This window comes from Cyprinus carpio, unplaced genomic scaffold (genome assembly GCF_018340385.1).
Source record: "Cyprinus carpio isolate SPL01 unplaced genomic scaffold, ASM1834038v1 S000006759, whole genome shotgun sequence".
Classification (NCBI taxonomy): domain Eukaryota; kingdom Metazoa; phylum Chordata; class Actinopteri; order Cypriniformes; family Cyprinidae; genus Cyprinus; species Cyprinus carpio.
Window position 1 is genome coordinate 1,064,850 of NW_024879356.1, and position 21,127 is coordinate 1,085,976.

The 21,127-nt window shown below is 33.5% G+C and overlaps 1 protein-coding gene across 1 annotated transcript in view; it reads left to right on the forward strand.

Moving 5' to 3' along the window:
• Positions 1-18,934: 18,934 nt before the first annotated feature.
• Positions 18,935-21,127, forward strand: part of LOC122144783 (protein FAM184A-like) — a 99,064-nt gene continuing 96,871 nt past the window's right edge. The window contains 1 exon segment of the mRNA XM_042755941.1: positions 18,935-19,114. Coding sequence (XP_042611875.1) covers positions 18,935-19,114 — 180 coding nt within the window.

Here is a 21,127-nt window from a genome sequence, read left to right on the forward strand (position 1 = left end):
GCTCCTTTTAAGCAAAAATGATTATGAGATTTGAACTAATTTGGCAGGATTTGTATTTGTATGTAATATTGAGCTGTGGGACTTATGTAGCCAGTCAGACAGGGAACTCATATTAAGGTATTAAATTGTACCCCACACTAAGATGCAGTTTGCTATAGGTGACAAAACAGCACACTTTATCAGCAAAAGCAGCCAGCACATTATGTGAAGTGACCTTCACACTACTGGTGAGCTATATCAGCTCAGCGATGAGTAATGGGGCTTGAGTGCATCCAATCACAACATTGCATTATTAATACAGAATCTCTCCACACTGGCAAAATAGCCTTGGATTCACATCCTCCCACTAACCATGCCAACATACACACACACACACTGATACACATGCTGTGCTTGTTCTATTTCAATCACCTTTTGACTCGCTCATATATACAGGTATTTGTTTAATAATTTGTTGACAAATATTTACTGGACATATATATACAAATATACACTGTGATTCACAGATTTGGGCTCAGAAAGATTTTCTAGTGTTTTTGCAAGAAGTCTGTTATGCTCACCATTTATTTGATGAAAAATACAGTAAAAGCAGTAATATTGTGAAATATTATTGCAATTTACAATAACTATTTAAATATACATTTTCTTTTTTTCTATTTTAATATATTGTTTTCTAAAAAAAAAAAAAAAAAAAAAAAAAAAAAATCCTGTGATGCAGGTTTAAAAGAATAGCATTAATCTGAAATAGAATCTTTTTTTGTAATATCATAACTGTGACATTTGATAAGTTTAAAGCATCCTTGCTAAATTAAAGTATCAATTTCATTTTAAAAATCTTGTAAAATCTTAGACAGAACTATTTATTATTGTCTCTAAAAATAATGCAATATTTTCAAACGACACATAAAGTAACAGATTTCAACCCTTTACATGTCATCTCCTCTGCAATAATATGCTAAAACTATTTTAAACTGCATTTTCTTTTTTATAATAATTATTATCCATGCTGATTTTATGACCCAATACTAATGAAAAAGCAGCATGGAATACTTGTGCTAAAAATTACACTATACCATTTAAAATGATTAGTGCAGGCAAAAACTTGATGATTTTTTGATAAAATCATTTTTTATTTTATTGAAGAGACACAGAGGTGACTGTTGACAAAGGAATTGTTGAATAAAGTCGTTGTTTTTGTTTTCTTCACTTATAAAAAGTTTTCCTGTCGCTTCATATAACCCAGATTGCACGTCTGATGGCAGATGGAGTATTCTGACGACGACTTTCATACCTTTTATGGACTTTGACACTGTTATTTACTTGGAAGTCTATGGGACAGTCACAGGCCTCCAGGTTTTCATCCAAAATATCTTAAATTGTGTTCCAAAGATGAACAAAGCTTTTACGGGTTTGGAATGACATGGGGGTAAGTGATTAATGACAACATTTTTATTTTGGGGTGGAGTATCCCTTTAAAATCTTAGATAGAAAATAGTCCATGTACCATAATAGACACTGAGTGATTACCATTTTCATATGGTACTTACATATTCCAGGGTATTTCAAGGAATACCATGGCACAGAAATATATGGCATTTCCATAGTACAATGTCCCCAAAAAGTTTTGGTGCTTTTTTGTGTAAGGAGAAGTTTTGCAGAAGTTCAATATTTTGAAGTCTCTATGATTGTATTCCTATCGGTATTCCAGGGAGCTGGGTGGACTAGCATTCTTTTTCATGGCTTATATGCAGGGTGAGAGTGATCCATCAGATTCCCTGTGAGGCAGAACCAGCGTCCTGCAACTGAGATTTACTGCTGCTGAGGGCCTGTGGTTGGAACTGAACCGAAACATGAAGGGAAATGGTTAGGAGGCTGAGCATGAGCTGTATTCTGGACATCAAACATGATTTAAGTATGCTTAGATATAATAGTCTTCCACAATGTGTAGATTTTGCCACGCTTTGTAAATATTACGATAAATTATATTAATATAAGTTTATCATATATCAATTGAAATGTACCACTTTACAAAAAGGTTTCATTTGTTAAAGGAATAGTTCACCACAAATTAAAAATGTTTAAAATATTAAAAATATTTATTCTCAGGCAATTAAACATAGGAAAATTTAACATTACGTCACTTGATCCCCAATGGATCCTTTGCAGTGAATGGGTGCCGTCAGAATGAGAGTCTAAACAGCTGATAAAAATATCCACATGACTCCAGTCCATCAATTAACATCTTGTGAAATGAAGAGCTGTGTATTTGTAATAAACAAATCTATTATCAAGACGTTTTTAACTTTGAGCAGTTGCTTCTGGTTAAAATCTGAGTATTCTATCCATAATATTGCTTTTCCCAGTGAAAAAGTCCTCTCGTTTGAATCAGGAGAGAAATATGCACAGATGAAGCACTGAAAATTATTCAAAACTATTCTAAACAAATATGTAACTGGATTTTGATGTGAGGAAGTTTGAAAATTGGATTATGGACTCATATTTTAGCCAGAAGAGATGGTCTAAAGTTAAAACGGCACCCATTCACTGCAGAGATCCATTCGTGAGTAAGTCAATATTTTTAATTTCTCCAAATCTTTTCAGGCAAAGAAAGAAAGTCATCTAGTGTACATCTTGAAAGGCCTGAGTGTGAGTGAATTTAAGTTCATTTTCAGTTGAACTATTCCTTTAACTACAATAGTTAACATGAACTAACAAACAGTGAACACCTCTACTGCATTTATTAATCTGAGTTCATGTTAATTTCAACATTTAGTTAATGCACTGTAAACTAACGTGAACTTTTTTAGTAAGTAGCATTAACAAATGTTAATAAATGCTGTAAAAATATATTGCTCATGTTAGTTAATGCATTAACTAATGTTAACAAATGAGACTGTTGTAAAGTGTTATCAATGTAAAGCATCATAGTAGAATAGTGGTGTATGAACTCTTTGTCCTCGCTCAGCAGTAGATAATGTAGGCAAAGAAAATGAGAAGTTCTAAACAATAACTGTAAGAAGCTATAATGTTGAGATTAGGGAAAATAGATGCCCACTTTCAATCCCAGGACTGTCTGAAGTCTTTTATATCCTGGTATTAACCTGTCTGGCTCAAGTTCCAGATAATTGTAACACGAAGAGCACAAAAAGCTCAATCAATCTCCCATTGATTGGTAAAGCAGCGAATAAATGGAGCAAAAGGCTAATCAGATGGTAAGCCTTTTAAAGAAGCCTCTGTCACTTTTTTGTGCTCTTCTTTTGCATATACTGGCAGAGCAGAGAATAAGACTGACATGACAAACATTTAGGATGGCATGTTGTGTAAGTGCTGCTTTGCACCAAAGACTGGAGAAAATTAGCTACCCAAACTTCATAGACAGCAGTTGGTTTGTGGTGATTGTGTGTCCCCCTGATGGTCACAGCTGGAACTGTTCACATAGTTCACCTAAAAATATAGATTTGCTGAAAATGTTCTCAACCTCAGGCCATCAGAATTGTAGATGAGTTTGTTTCTTCACTGAGACAGATTCAGAGAAATTTGGCATTATATCACTTGCTCAGCAATGGGTGCTCTGCAGTGAATGGGTTCCGTCAGAATGAGAGTTCAAACAAATCCTTCATTGAGGCATTTTAACTTTAAAGTCCATAATTCATAATAATGCTTCCTCCAGTGAAAATGTCTGATTCTTTCGTCCTCTCATATCATATTCAACTGTTATTTTTTTTTAAATGTTTTTACTTTATCTGTTCATTTGTTTTTGCTTGTTTAGTTGACACACTATATTCCTTAATTTTTTTAACGGTATTGGAACTGACACATTTTTGACCCTGTCCACTGACCTTAGACTCGATCGGCCCTGAGGTGATGTTGAATCAGCAGTTCTCCATTAACTGCTTTGTCATGAAATGCCTTTGTGGAGTAACTGCACTAGTGATATACCTCCTTCCAGTTCATGTTATAAATATATATATATATATATATATATATATATATATATATATATATATATATATATATATATATATATATATATATATATATATATATATATATATATATATATATATATAAAGCATGAAATATTTATACTTTACTCCTGGTACTTGAAGACTTTAAATTCAGAACTGGATTTATACCTTTAAATAAATGATGCATAGGCATACCATATTTTTTGAATGAGAATTTGGAGGAGAATTTGCTTAATCATGATACAGAATCATATGAACAAATAACACAGAGTTTTTTATTCTATTTTCTTTATTGTTATTATTTAATTTTTAAACTCCAAAAATAGCACCAAATAATTAAAATGTAATAAATTTTAATAAAATTTAGTAGCACCAAATATAAAAAATAAAAAACTAATGGAACTAAATAAACTAATGATACAAATGGATGTTTTGATTACAATAGCTGATTTCTCAGTATTTCTTACTGTACTGTCTCAGATGATGTAGCAAAACAAAACTGCACAGAAGCAAATGTATAACCATAATTGCTCTTCCTAATGCTTTGCAATGGATGATTTGCATTTGCAAATAAAAAGCAGAACGTCAATAAAACTAGCCCCAGGCATTTTTCTCACAAATCAGATGGGAACATTGCACTATACAAGCTTTGATGATTACTTAGAAATAATTTATTTGATCAAAGTTAGATCATTGTTGAAACCCTTGGGCAAGTCAAGTGTGAGGAACAGCATTGCAGTATATTGCTTATTACTTGCATTCATCTGCTTATTTAAACAAAAGTGGGCTATTTTCATGCAGACTTTGAATTCTTAAGCTCTTTGGTAACTACAATGTTAGGTACTCAATATAAAGTTATTTCATTAGGCATTCAGAATCATTTTAGTCTTAATTAGTGTTAATGACTAATTATTGAACACACAGCATGTACAGTAGTTGGACATCTCTTTTGTGCTACATCTTTATTTTGTATTTCACTGACAAGAAAATACAAAGTTATTTCACTAGATGGCAGCAAACTTCCACAAAATGGCAAGGCAACTTTTGGCATTATGAAATAATTCCAGTTTTGAAATTATCTTGGAGGAATACAGTCCAGATTGTTCCTGTGAATTTAAAATATTTATTTAATCATTTATCACAATATGATTGTGATTTATCTGTCAATCTAATTCATGCCCACAATGATAGAAATTGGTGCAGAAACAATTATGACTCAGAAATAACTAAACTTCACAATTAATGACAAAGAAACTGCAAGTATCATGCTGAATTAAACATGGAACTTTGAAGTATAAAGATTGATTAGTATTTATTTATTTATTTATTACTAATTATAGATTTAAAGATTTAAAGATCTAGGGAATAAAATTACATTTACTGAATGCATTACACATGCTTATCGAACATCTATAAATAATTTCCCATTTTGTGGTTGTTATATTGAATTATATATTACTTGTGTTTTGAAATCCAAAATATATATATATATATATATATATATATATATATATATATATATATATATATATATATATATATATATATATATATATATATATATATATAAATAGTATTTTCTTGTAAAATGGCTTTTATATGACTTTGGCTTTTATAAGTATGCTCTGGTTATTATTTTTACAGTCTCTGTTCTAGTATAGTTAAATAGTGAATTATTGTTTAGATTATCAGTGATTATTGCAGAACTCCAACCAGAAAACATGCAAACAGCTGCTGCAATGGTTGCATTGATTGCTTGGGAATTAAAATGGATTTACAGTCATGATTCGGGATTGTGGTAGAGCTGTCATCTACATGTCATCTGGTTAATCAGCTAACTTGAGAGTAATTTTCTGGGCAGGAGAGGGAGAGAAACCATGTAATATACCTACTCAGGCTTTAATCCAAAGCTCATCTTTGAATTAAGCGTCTTCTACTGTATGTCACATTAGCAGAACAGCTGCACAGATTGCTATAAATAGAGAACTATAGGTGCAATAGAGCCGTGGTTGTATTTGCATTTATATGCAGGATGTTTGTTGTAATTTGCCCTTGTGTTGCAGCCTTTTGAATGGGTTTGCCTGATAATATTTTATATGCAATAGCAGTTTATTCCTGGCTTTGTTCTCATGAAGGCTTTGTTCATTGTGTTGATCATTTGAAAGCTGTGAAAGCTTTTCAGGCACATTTGTTAAAATTCAGTGCTTGATTAGCTCAACTATAGAGAATCATTAATTATTTGTCCATTATAAAAAGAGAAATTGATGTTACTTTTGAATCATTAATATAGTTTGCTAAGGCGATAATTATTATTGTGGCTCAAGTGATTTGAACAAATCCCTAACCCTGAATATTAAAATTTGGTGTATAATTTGTTGTTTGACTTGATACACCAAATTGTACTATTAATTTTCTAAGTGATCAAACTTATAATATTCACCTGGAAGATGATATTATTAAGTTTATTATTATTTTGAAAGATTTTTATTTATTTATTTAGTTTTCATTTTCGCAATTTTGTTATGGGCTTTTTTAACACTTTACAATAAAGTTCTATTTGTTAATATTTTTCAACTACATTAGTCAAGGTGAACTAACAAAGACAAATATTTCTAAAGAATTTATTATTTTTTTATTATTAAACTGTAAATATATATATATTGTTATATAAATATTATTATTATTATTATTATTATTATTATTATTTTTATTATTATTTAAAAATAAATAATACATAATAAATACTGTATCAAACATATTATTAATTGTTAGATAAGGTTATGTAATGCAATTAATGCAACTAAGCATTTATTTTATTTTAGCTTATTGTAATGTATAGCTTTAATTTTGTTTGAGCTTTAGTAATTTTAGTACTACTGAAATAAGCTGTTCACCATATATCAGAATCAGAAAGAGTTTTATTGCCAAGTATGCTTGCGCATACAAGGAATTTGTTTTAGTGACATAAGCTTCCAGTACACAGAGACAACAACATACAGACAATTTTTTTTAAAAAATAAGATGAGAATAAAATAAAAAATAACAAAAAAGTACACATGTAAATATAAACAGACAAATATTGAAAAATATATCGAAAAATAAATTAATAAATTGTATGTACAGTTACAGTGCTATAGATTAAAGAATGGAATAGAATAGCATGTACTAGGTGTACTAGGATGTAGGTGGTAACAAATAAATATAAGGTTATTGCACATTTTTATTGCATAATGTGGGGAACATTTAACTGTTCATGAGGTAGATAGCCTGGGGGAAGAAACTGTTCTTGTACCTGACTGTTCTGGTATTTGTGTCTGTGATGCGCCAGCCAGATGGCAAAAGTTCAAAAAGGGGATAACTTGGATGAGAGGGATCCAGAGTGATTTTCTGAGCCCTTTTCCTCACTATGGATGTATACAGTTCTTGAAGGGTTGGCAGGGGAGCATCAGTAATCCTTTCAGCAGTCCGAACCGTTCTCTGTAGTCTTCTGATGTCTGATTTTGTAGCTGAACCAAACTAGACAGTTATTAAAGTGCACAGGACAGACTCAATGATGGCTGAGTAGAACTGTTTCAGCAGCTCCTGTGGCAGGTTAAACTTCCTCAGCTGGCGAAGAAAGTACAACCTTTGTTGGGTCTTTTTAACAATGGAGTCAATGTGATTGTCCCACTTCAGGTCCTGAGAGATGGTGGTTCCAAGGAATCTGAATGATTCCACTGCAGCCACAGTGCTGTTCATGATGGTGAGTGGGGGGAGTGCAGGGGGGTTTCTCCTGAAGTCCATTATCATCTCCACTGTTTTGAGTGTGTTCAGCTCCAGGTTGTTAAGACTGCACCAGAGCTTGACAGAGGGGTCTTTAGAGGTGCAGTCATTGGTGTACAGGGAGAAGATCAGTGGAGGGAGAACACATCCCTGAGGGGCACCGGTGTTGTTGGTGGAGCGGCTGTTTGACATGAATTTCCCCAGTCTCACTAGCTGTTGCCTATCTGTCAGAAAGCTGGTGATCTACTGACAGATAGAGATAGGGACAGAGAGCTGGGTTAGGTTGATCTGGAGGGCTGTTGGAATGATGGTGTTGAAGGCCGAACTAAAGTCCACAAACAGGATCCTGTTTTGTCCATATGTTGCAGGATGAAGTGCAGTCCCATGTTGACTGCATCATCCACTGATCTGTTTCCTCGGTAAGCAAACTGCAGTGGGTCCAGTAAGGGTCCAGCGATGTCCTTCAGATAAGCGAACGACTTCATGATGACAGACGTTAGAGCCACAGGTCTGTAGTCATTAAATCCTTTTATCTTGGGTTTCTTTGGAACAGTGATGATGGTGGAGCGTTTGAAGCAGGAAGGGACTTCACACAACTCCAGAGATCTGTTAAAGATCTGTGAAAAGATGGGGGCCAGCTGGTCAGCACAGGTTTTCAGACAGGCTGGTTTCACACCATCTGGGCCTGGTGCCTTTCTTCTTTTGTTCTTCCTGAAGACCTGGCGCACATCATCCTCACTGATCTGAAGTGCAGGAGGGGGGAGAGGGGGATTGCAGGAGGTGTTAACGGTTGTGTAGAGAGATGGTCATAACGGGTGTGGGGGATTTCGAATCTACAATAAAACTCATTCAGGTCTTCAGCAAAGTTGTTGATTCGCCTCAGTGCAGGGGGATGGTGTCTTGTAGTTTGTGATGGCTTTCAGACCCTTCCACACTGAAGCTGAGTCATTGGAAGTGAACTGATCTTCGGATTTTTTAGCGTAGCTCCTTTTAGCCACTCAAATCTCCTTATTCAGTGAGTCCCTGGCCTGATTGTACAAGACTCTGTCCCCATTTCTGTAGGCATCCTCTTTGGTCTGACGAAAATGTCTGAGTTTTGCTGTAAACCATGGCTTATCATTGTTGAATGTTAATTAAGTCCTGGTAGGAATGCATATATCCCTCACAGAAATAGAATGTTACAGTCTCTGTGAGTTCATCCAGATCGGTGGTAGCAGCTTCAAAAACACTTCAAATGGTGGAATCAAAGCAGGCTTCTAAATCCCGCTCTGTTTCGTTGGTCCATCTCTTTACAGACTTTACAACAGGTTTAGCAGTTGTAAGTTTTTGCCTGTACGTTGGTACAAGATGAACCAGGTAGTGATCAGAGAGCCCCAAAGCTGCCCATGGGACAGAGTGATATGCATCCTTTATTGCTGTCTAACAGTGATCCAGTATATTACTGTCTCTGGTGGGACATGTAACCTGCTGTCTGTAGTTTGGCAGTTCACAGGAAAGATTTGCTTCATTAATGTCCCAGAGAATGATTAAAACCGAGTCAGGGGGTTGTTGCTCTGTCTCTGTGATCTGATCAGCAAGTTTTTGCAAAGCCAGGCTCACGTGCTCTTGCTGAGGAATGTAAACACTCACGAGAATGAGTGAGTGAAACTCGATATATATATATAGTGGTTTAAGTGATTTTCCATGTGATTGTTAGGGTGTTACAGATGGTTGCTAAGTGTATATTTATTGTTAACTAAACTATTTAAAAAAAAATCCAATAACTGAAATATAGATTAAATTAAAAATACAACACACACACACATATAGATACATACATACAATGTTATATTTTTCATTTCAGCTATATTTTAGTTATTCAAAACAGTTTTTAACAGTTTTTAGTTAACAATAACTATACGTGTAGCAACTATCTGTAACACCCTAACAATCACATAGAAAAGAATTTAAACCAGACAGTACCTAAAGCACTTAAATAGGTTCCTTATTTTCCAGCCTTTACAAAGTGAGAGCGCCCTTAACAATCCACAGCTTGCTAAATTTGTCCTGTGCCTCTGATAAAACATTCCTCAAACCACATTAATCACTTCCTGGTCCCAGAATCCCAATTATGATCGGTCGGTGCCTCTCACTCTCCATTAACCTTTCTGTTATTACTCAGCACCTTACATCCAATAGAGCCCTGCTAAAGGCCACACGGTTCATCCTGCAAAGCATGCTGGGTAGAACAAGACCCAACTGATTTTTTCCTCCTGTGATGATTTTTCTGTGTATTCATGACTCCTTACTTGAGATGTTGTTTTATGTCAATAAGGAGTTTCTTTAATCATTTTCTTATTTCCTTTTAGAGACAGTGTTCATGGCCATCTTGAGGGCTGTTCAGTCTGAGTCTGTTAGGAAGGTGGCATTTTAACTGCTGGGCTTAGCAGAGTGCAGTTCACAAGGACCTTACACAGCACTTTATCACTGACACCGTTAACACCTGCTATAAACATGAGTTTGGGGTTATCTGGCCTTGGGTGATGAATTGTACATCACTAAATAGAAAAAAAGAAGCAAAATGTTGCATGCTCATGTCTAAGGTGGTGTAGTGTAAATACTAATCACTACTAATGTGTCCTGGACAACAGCAAATGACTTGCCTGTCTACCGATTATTATGCTAAAAAAGAGGATTTTAAAGTTTGCGCTTTGCATTATGTGCTGTAAAAATAAAATGATCATCACAGTTCTTAAGTAACTATGAACTTCCCACTCAGAATGTTATGCTTGTTTGTTATTTATTTATTTATTTATTTATTTATTTATTTTGTTCATTCATTCATTTATTTAATCTTTTTTTCACATCTACTGCAACTCAAAAGCGTTGAGATTTTTTTTAATGTTTTTGAAAGAAGCTTATTGTGCTGCTTCGGAAGGTATTTTACTGTATTTGATAAAAAAGCAGCAAAAACAGAAATATTGTGAAAATATTATTTAAATGTAAAATAACTGTTTTAACATATATTCAAATGTAATTTATTACTTCAAAGCTGAATTTTCAGCATCATTACTCCAGTCTTCAGTGTCACACGATCCTTCAGATATTATTCTAATAAATCAGTTTAAAAACACACACATTATCAAAACAGTTGTGCTGCTTTATTTTTTTTAGAAACCATAACACACAATTTTTTTCAAGATTGTTTGTTGAATAGAAAGTTCCAAAGAAGAGCATTTGGTTCAAATAATCGTAACATTGTAACATTATAACTGTCTTTACTGTCACTTGATCGATTTAATGCATCCTTGATAAATAAAAGTATCAATTTCTTGTATATAATCATAGATAAAAATACAGATATACAGATATATTTATAATATTGTGCACAAATAATGCACTATTTTGTTACATACAGCGCATAAAGAACCAAAAGTATTAATTCCTTAAAAAAAAACTTAATGATTTCTTAATGACTTCTCATCATTCCTCAATTGAAGTACACAGTCATGAAATCAAAGAACCTGCTTCTCAGATTGGATCACTGGTCATAAGAGATGCATGTTAATACTGAGCTTTGTCTTCAATATTTCAGCCCTCTTTTCTTTTACACTATAACTGGTGATTATTCATTCACTCTTCTACTGCAAATTTCCTACGGTGGTCCAGGATGAGCACGTGTCCAAATCATCCAAACGCTTTTGTACACAGTCCTGTCAACAAGTGCAGCACCTGAGGGGAGTTATTTTTCTAATCTTTTCAGGTCATGCTCAGCCAGTCATAGCCTTAAACCTTCAGAGGGAACACTTTAATGTTCCCGCTATTCCTAGACAGAAAGAGCCTATTTATGGTTTATTATTCAAGTCATTCGTTGTTTTCAAAATGTGAACTGCTTTGTACAAAAGGAATGACCAATACTGTAAATAGACATTTTTGAAAATGTAACTTTTTACTCAAAATATAAATATTATATAGATAATATCATTTACATTACTATATTGTATATATAAATGTAACTAATTAAACTCTATCCCAAAAGTTCACATTTGCATTTGTAAAGGCCTCCAATCAGCTGTAAAAACAGCAAAATTGAAGATGGAAGCTTCTGCCAGAGGGAGGTCATGTCTCTTTGAGGACAGGACTAATTGAATAGACTAATGTCAGCCCAATGTGAGATCTCAGCAGAGACTGAAATGAATAGTGCAATTTCTCCTGTGCCTCAGGGAGAGGTGCTCAATGAGGGTCATTTTCTAGCATTCAGCTGATGTGGGTTAAAATCATTGTTATTGCTCAGATGCCCAGATCAGCTTTTTGGATAATTTTACCATTTTTAACAAACTAGAGGAACATCCGGTGGATTAATTACAATGCAATGGACCCCTAGGTACATTTAGTAAAGAATGAATAACACTATATATATATATATATATATATATATATATATATATATATATATATATATATATATATATATATATATATATATATATATATATATATATATATATAGCTTATACCTTAATATATATATATATAGCTTATACCTTAATAACCTATATCCTCAAGTTATTTTTTATATTTTGATTCTGAGTGTAATATTTTATTCAATATATAAAGCTTAATATTAGATGTTTTATCCAACATATTAAGACATATGTCATTAAAACATGAGCATGTACTGTATTTCATGAGGAACATCTCATTATTCCATTCAGAAATGGTCAACATAAACAGATTTCTCTAACAGCACAACCTTCCTTTGAACTTCCTTTGAGTCAACTTAAGACTCTTGCAAAACACTTTCTTTGAAAATAAAGTTTGTAAATACATTGCCTTTAAACAGAAGAGAGCCTGTCACCCCACCAGCCCACTGTTTGATGCAGTGCCAAGAGAAATCACGTGTACAGAACACCAAGCACGACTGAAACATGAATATGTATGACTTAATCCAACCACTGCATGTCTGTGCATCTGTGTGAAGCGATTTAATGTTTTTAACCCTTGTAGCAGATTACTTTTTGCATACTTTATTATTAAATTTGCATATTATTGTGTAACTAAGTAAAAAATGGTAAATAAGCAGTTATTCATCTGTCTGATACATCCAAATTCTACAAGTATTTGCAGAATGGCAAGATTCCAGCTGAAATCGGACTTGATATTGGATTTCTTTTTCCACATTTGGCCTCATTAAGGTACGCTAAACCTCACAGAGATTGCAATACTCAAGTATAAAGAGCAATGCTGCGGCCCGCTGTGCACGGACAGCACTGACATCACACGGGATGTGTACTTTAAATCAGCATTATAAAGTATGCAGCTTAAGCCTCTCATGAGACTAACCCCTCTCTCTTCCCCTGCTGTTTCACTTTTATAAATCCTAAAGCTCAACAAAACATATCATGTGATTCAAAACATATTCAAATATCACTTTACAATGAACACTAATACTTCCAATTGCAAATAAACCCTATGCATGTGTAGTGGTGCAGAAATGTAATCCATGTGTTGAAAGAAATGGAAAAATAATCATTTCAAGTCATCGGGGAGTGTTTTTCAAGTAAGCAGAAGGTTAGCAAGTGAAAGCAATTTTACTGTGAAACTAATTATACTCAATCAAGTCAATAGTCAGTCAAGTTTTTTTATGGAAAAGTTTATCTAACCTTTAGACAAAATATTAAATATATACAGTATATATATATATATATATATATATATAGCATATGTGTTTTTGTTGAGTATCATATTTGATACATCATCAGGCTTTTATGGCTTATATGTTTTAATGATAATATAGAGCTCATATTCTTTCATTTTATTCAGAGGTCCAAACTGGGCAAAAATATGCAATTTGTTGCAGTTGCTGATATTTATATGGCCAAAAATAAGTTGAAATTCTGATACTTTATAATGTAAATCATCTTTATAACAGCATAGCAGATTACTTGCATAAAATGCATATAAATATCAGTTGTTACTCTATATCTCCTAATAATGCGTCTTGTAAGTTGTTATTTAAATGCTTTATGATTAAAAAACTCTAAAAACTCTAGTTTTTATTGTGGAGGGCAAAACATATAAAACAATGATGATTGAGAGATGAACAAATAAACATTCCTCAAAAGTCTGATGAATCATATTTGATACATTATAGTATGATTTTTCTCAAATTGATGTATGCATAAACAAATAAAGTTGCTTCAGTCCAGTAGGTGTTTATCTTAAAATATTACTAACAATATTAAAGTTATTCTTATGTTTGTATACTTGATAAAAATCTGTAAAGATGACCTGAAGTAAATGTTTTTAAAAATATACTAAAAGCACTTTTACTTGATACAATAATGATAATAAAAGTATAAACTATCAATTAGATGACAGAAGGCATTTAGTAGACTCTGTACAACAGGATGTTTAGAAAAGTAATGTTCATATTGATAAATAAAATGCCTTTTAGAAGATATTCATACAGTATGTGATACAGTAGACTTTAAATGGTTAAAGTAAACTTCTTAAAGGAACAGTACAGCACATTGACATTGGGTTTCATTCCTTATAGTCCATTTTCTGTAATCTATATCCTATAGTCTACTTCTTAACTTGGCTTAGTGAATTTAATAAGAAGGCCATAAAATTTTAAACAATGTTTTCATTATTAATACATTTCAGTCCTTCACTAAACCTTGATGAGCACTGGGCTGAGCTTGTGCCTGCATCTACAAGCAGAAATCCCCTTCACAGACCACCTGTGTGAGAAATACATGCCGCACTGAGTGGAAACTGAAGGGCAACCTGCCCTGACAGGACTCCAGGAATCCTGCTTATCTGCTACTTGAATGTATAATTTTCTTCTGGTGCAGCTTTGCAGATGACATGGAAATAGCCACTCTGCATGATGACAGGAGTGTGGAGCCTGATGAGCCTCGCGGTGCTCAGCATGAGAACATGAGTAGCATAGCAGCAGGTGGAGAAGATGACGGTAGATGAGGTTAATGCATCCAGAAGCTTCTCAGCCTTTCTAACTATGAAAAATAGAGCCTAATCAACTTTCTTAAAGGTACTGTAGTAGGAACACATAGAGCTGAAAGGTTACAGATAGGGCTGAAAAAGGTTGTGTAAATAATGTAAATCTATACATTTTTTGTTCAAGAACACTTAGAAGTGGACTTCAGGCAATGAAAATGATAAAACAGTTCCTTTAAGGGTTCAGAAGGTCACAGTGATGTCTATTCCAGAAACCTATTAAGAAAAGCGGCAAGAAAATTGTTATAGGCTACTCTTACTTATCTCTTGCTGCTTGCATTTCAACCTTTCATGGCCTAGCTAAGAGCTTTAGCAAACCATTGCCTAGCAACTCAGCTCAGCTGAATGCAATGTCCTCGCTACCAAGGACTGCACTTTAAAACTCATTTGAATTATAAAATAGACATTTTAAAAGGAAGAATCATGCCATTATATGTGAACAGACCAGGTATTTAGTCACATCATTACAAAATAAAATAAATAGGCTACTATATATTTTATTAAAGCCCTTGTTAAGAAGAAAAAGTCCATTACAATGTACTTGAAATAAACATTAACTGATATAACGTATTTAAAAAAGCTAAACTTATTTTATTTTTTTATTTTCAGGTAGTTTAACATTTTAGTTTAGTTTTAACTTTAACATTAAGTTTATTTTTAATTGTGCACAATTATTTGGTTTTACATAATAAAAATAAAAAAGTACTAAAATAATTAAACTGAAATAAAAAAAAATCCTAACATAAACCAATAAAAAAATCAAATAAAAGAAATCATATGATTTTTTTTTTAAATAATAATAATAAAAATTACTAAAAAAAAATGAGTAAAACTTTTGAAAAAAAAAAAATGTAATGGACAGAGAAAATATAAAAACAAATTAAAAATATAAATAAAAACAATAATAGCATCCAAGTGAACAAACATACAATACATATAGTGCAAAAATATCACAGTATTTTAATTGATGAAAGATAGACCCAGTTGCATTTTATATGAAGCATAAGACTCTTTTTCTGAGAGTCTTTGTTACCCTGAAAACCGTATTGCTACAGGTAATGGCAAATATAGGAAATACCGTATCAGACCACCGGTTGCCATGATTGCCCAATAAGAATAAACTATTTAGAGAGTTGTGATGTTTTATTGTGAACTGGTAGATTCTGAACATTTGATCATGTATCCATTGAAAATATTTTGGTTAGTTTTTAGGTTACCATTCCTATGGCACTATAATTTACGTCAATTCAGCATTTCTTTTGAAAGATATGAATGTTCATATGTTGATATAAACTGGCTAAACATGGCTAGTCTTACTGTGAATGATTCATTGTTGAATGGTATTCCAAAATAAATAAATAAAAATAGACTTTCTGTGTAAGCAATGTATTAGTGATTTATGTGAACCCTTCAATGATTATTTATTCATATTTGCATCCAACACTCTGCAGTCAAATAATCTTTGTGTTTCATGAACTGTAGCATTTTTTTTCTTTGTGTACTGTACTTGTTCTAATTTGCAGTGTATTATTTATTTTGCATTTCTCATTTTCTTTTAGATTATGCATTTCTCAGTGTGGTTCCTAACTCATTGTAAAAGAGGAACTAAAGTGTGGCAAGGCAATGTTTTTGCCAGCAATGTGCAGTCAGTCATATTTAATTGAGCCCTGGAGGAAGTTGGACTATAAGAGCATTTCCATTTGCTTTTTTTGACAAACATTTGCATAGATTAAGTTTAAAAAAAAAAAACTGAGTATCAAATTAAGTTTTTTTTTTTTTTTTTTTTTTTTGGTTTAAACCTTATTTCTAGAGAGGTTTTGCACATGAAAGTTGCCTATCTACAAATGCAACACTTTTGTTGTGCCTCTGAGGTGGGTTAATTTAGCATTTTAAATAATAATCTTGGCTCCTCTGAGATTAGCTAACTCCAATATGAGCATAATCATCACCAACAAAACAACCAAAGCAACTCAGGGGTATTATGTGTCTTGAAACGGAGTCCAGTCCATGGGCTGTACCATGCAGGGCTAGTTGGAGAATAACAATAGCAGGCCGTTTGTCACTTGTCTTTTGACAGTACCTGCCCTCCCAGGTGATTCATTCCTTGGACCATATTTTTCAGCCATCTCAGGCGAAAGTGGCAGAGAATGATGAAAATGGTTGTGAGGCCTTCATATTTCTACAAACTTAGCAGTTCCTGCACAATATTGGTTGCACAGAGTATCTAAAAATGTCTTAAAGGAATAGTTCATCCAAAAATGAAAATTTGCTGAAAATCTAATTGAAAACCCTCAGGCCAGTTTGTTTCTTCATTGGAACAGATTTGGAGAAATTCAGCATTAAATCACCACCAACATATTTGTTCAGAACTGTTTTGGCTTGTAAATGGTGCTTGATCTATGCATAGTTCTCTCCTGATTCAAACCAGACATTTTATTCCATCTTGATGTATTTATTTCAAAAACACATTTTGCTGTCATGTGGATTACTAGTGGAGCATTGTGATGCTTTTGGACTCTCATTCTGATGGCACCCATTCACTGATGAGCAAGTGATATAATGCTTAATTTCTCCAAATCTGTTCTGATGAAAAAACAAAGTCCTCTACATCTTAGATGGCCTGAGGGTGAGTTAATGTTCAGCAAATTTTCATTTTTGGGTGAACTATTCCTTTAAATAAAACAGCAGTCATGCCACTGTTTGCATGTTGAGAAATGCTTGTAATATTAGTTTCTGTGTGCGACAAAATATCCTTATAGAAAATCAAATTATTATGCACTACTACAGCATAGAGTGCTCATACACAGTTATTCTAGGCCCACATGTATTTTAATTTTCAAAGCGTGATCATTGGCTCATGAATTTCAGATGCCTCAAGGCCGCATACGGACTTTTTTAATATCCAGCACGTTATACTAGGAGAGATTTTTAATAGATGTTGTCCACATAGGATTGTAACGAAATACATGAGCAGACTGTAAACATGGCACACGTGCTAAGCTGTGAATCTCAACTATTATGAAAATAGCAAAGTGCTTTTTTCAGACAACCTTTGCTTATTTAATTTCTGTGGAGAGTCTGTTTTCTGTACATTATTATTATTATTATTAACAACCTTTATTTCTTAGTCGATTAATATTTATGTGGTTGAACTCAGTATTTTTTAATATAATTTCTTGTGGTGCTTAATTTTTTTTACTGTTTACATTTTGCTGAAAAGCTTATAAAGTTTCTCAAACTTTCCATATGCATTTGGGGCATGTTGTCACAAAAGGTGTGCTGTATTTTTATTTATTTGTTTGTTTATGTATTTATACTGTATATATAGCAAATATTGTCTGTAAATAAAATTACTTTTTTAAAAAACTATTTTTTATTTAATAGTACAAATACTAACAATTGTAATATATATATATATATATATATATTATATATATATATATATATATATATATATATATATATATATATATATTTTTTTTTTTATCCTCAGTACCCTTTACACCAACTACATACGCTTAAAGTAAAATACTTTCAAGCACGAACACAATCAGTGATAACTACAAAAATAGAATAATATCTTATTTTAGGTCCTGTCCACCCACCTACTGGGACATTTGCAAAACGACTCGCATTACATCACATTCAAAAGAAAAGAACAGAACGGAGAAGAGTCAGGAGGCGGAGATGAAAGCCACCGTGACCGACGGAACTGACGTCACTGACATAATGAAAACTGTTGAGATGATCCATGGTAACAGACTCAGTGCAGCAACAGCGCTCGCACAGACGCACGCACGGCATCCGACAGACATGCCTCGAACCTGGATCGCACCTGCACCGGCTCTCGCTTCTCACAAACGTGTTAGACGCGCGGTAGGCGTTTTCAACGCGACGCACCTGCCGGCAATCCAAAACGTTTGATGTATTCCTTTTTCAAATGTACTGTCAGTGACTCAGTTCACAAGAAGCAAGGAAAGCAGCGAAATGTGCGGCTGAACTGCTGCTCATCTCAGCGCTTTCGCTTACTATTTCTAACAGACTACAATACGAGCAGATGATTTGAATCCGGATGAAATAATGACTTTTGTGGATTAACGCCTTCATTGTCACTCTAGATTTCGATTTTTCGGGATCATCTGCCTTTACCATTTGCCATTACAGTCTGTATATAACAGCCATAGTAATATAATATCGTGAAGATGGCGACTGGAGCGGGCTGGCAGCATTACTACAACCCCGCTGGCAGCGCTTCGACGGGGAAATATAACAGCACCTCCACTTCTACATCCACCAGCACGTCCTTCCCGTCGGGGTTAACCCTCGAATACACGCAGGACCTCCATCTGAAGATGAGCAAGAAGATTGCACAGCTGACCAAGGTAATTTTGTGCGCGTTTTGGGGATGCGTAATGCCATGTGTGCCGTTTGAGTGATGCGCATTGGATGTGCCACCGGAGACCCCTATCCAAATGACAACAGGCTGGCCTGCTATCCGGATTAACCCTAGAATACATAATGGAGTCAAAATTAGCAGATGGGGTGGAAAATTTTTGTTAATAAAATCATTTAATTTCGTGATGTGCCATGTGTATTTCATAAAGGATTGCATTAAAGTCTCACCAAAATAGTCATATTTCTTGGTTATCAAAATGAATAAGAAACGATATAATTTTTTTTTATATATTTTTTTTTACTAAAATTCTTATTTGAATTAAAATGTAAACAGAAAATGTAAACATAAAAACTAATGCAAAATAATAATAAAAACTGTTCTAGTATCTCAGTGATACTAAAATAACACTTTTGGTTGTAGGTTCAGAAAAATATTGTCAAAAAATTTTCAGTATTATTTCATATAAATTAACTATCATAAAATAGTTTTGTTTGTACTGGCTTAATCTTCAAAAAAATATTGATAGGCCCCTTTAATACAGCACAGTACCAGTCATATCTGACTGATTGATATCCAAATTACATAAAAAAAAAGAAAAATGCTGACAAATATATATTGTTTGTATGGGCCGGGCCAGACCATGCAAAAAAGCACAAGTGTGCAGCAAGCAAGTGTACTCCTTAAATACTGTTTAAAAAGCATCCCTCTGTGCATCTCATGAGGTTGAGGGAAGCCCAGGGTTTGCAGAGTGACTTGAAAAGTTATTTTAATTTATTAACATTTTTGGACACTACATGATTCCCGAAATGAGAATTGAACGTAATAATAATGAATGAGTGGGTGTGTCCAAATTTCCGACTGGTGCTGTTCCCTCAAAAGGAAGCAGTGCAAAATACTGTCCTGTCTACAAGGATCATAGCTACATAATCTGGAAAGCCTGCTAGGCAAATTTGTATTTCTCACATAAACACATTAGTTAAGGCTGAATTTTATCTATGAACCCAGTGCGGGTTGTTTAGAACCCCTTTATGTGCTCCTGTGGTTTCTAGGACATGTGTTCTTTGGTTAAAACTTGCTTAAATTAAATTTGTATATGCTTAATGCTATCATAGCATTTTATTGTTATTATTATTTTTATTTATTTATTTATTTTTTGGTTATTTTTAATAATAATTTGTCTTCCTGAAAATATCTACATTGGTAATACTTCATCCTCAGGTTGGACATTCTCTTGCGTAAAATTCTGTATGTTATATTTGTGGTTTAATCTGTGAATATTATCGACACCTGCTGTTTAGTATGATCCTCTTAGCCTGACTGAGATATGGAAATGGCATGTTTCCAAAGCCTGCTTCAGCTATTCATTTTCAGGTATTAGAGCCAGGGTTCCCACAGTCATGGACAACCTGGAAATATCAGAGTTGAGTTTGCAGACCTGGACATTTCTATAGTGAATATAATTTTTTTTTTTTTTTTTTTATAAAATAGTTAATGAGCTAGATATGAATGGTGTGTAGAGCTAAACTTGTTTTAGAGCCATAGCGATGTTCAGTTTGTGAGACAATCATTGTTCTGAGTTGGATCTTTTGTAATGAATTGGTGAAACCGGTTTACAGAATGGTGCGATTCATTGGTTGATATAATGATTGAATCTCTATAGTGTCTGATTTGAAGATTACTATTATAGAGATAATACATACACATACACAAAGCCTCTATTGTGTGGAAGGTCATCAGTTTTTATTGTGCGCCAATTGCTTTTTTGAGTTGGTTCTTTTGTAATGAATTGGTCAAATTAGGTCTCAGAATGATTCATTAGCGAATCTGTCTTATTGTTTGTTAATATAATTACTGGATCTGTACAAGTGCCTGCATTTAAGGTTAGTATTATAGAAAAAAATCAAATATACCTTCTTCAAATACCCAAAACCTTACGTGGGAGAAAAAAGTTATGAGTTGCTTGCTTCTCTTGTAAAGAATTGATTAAACTGGTTCACAA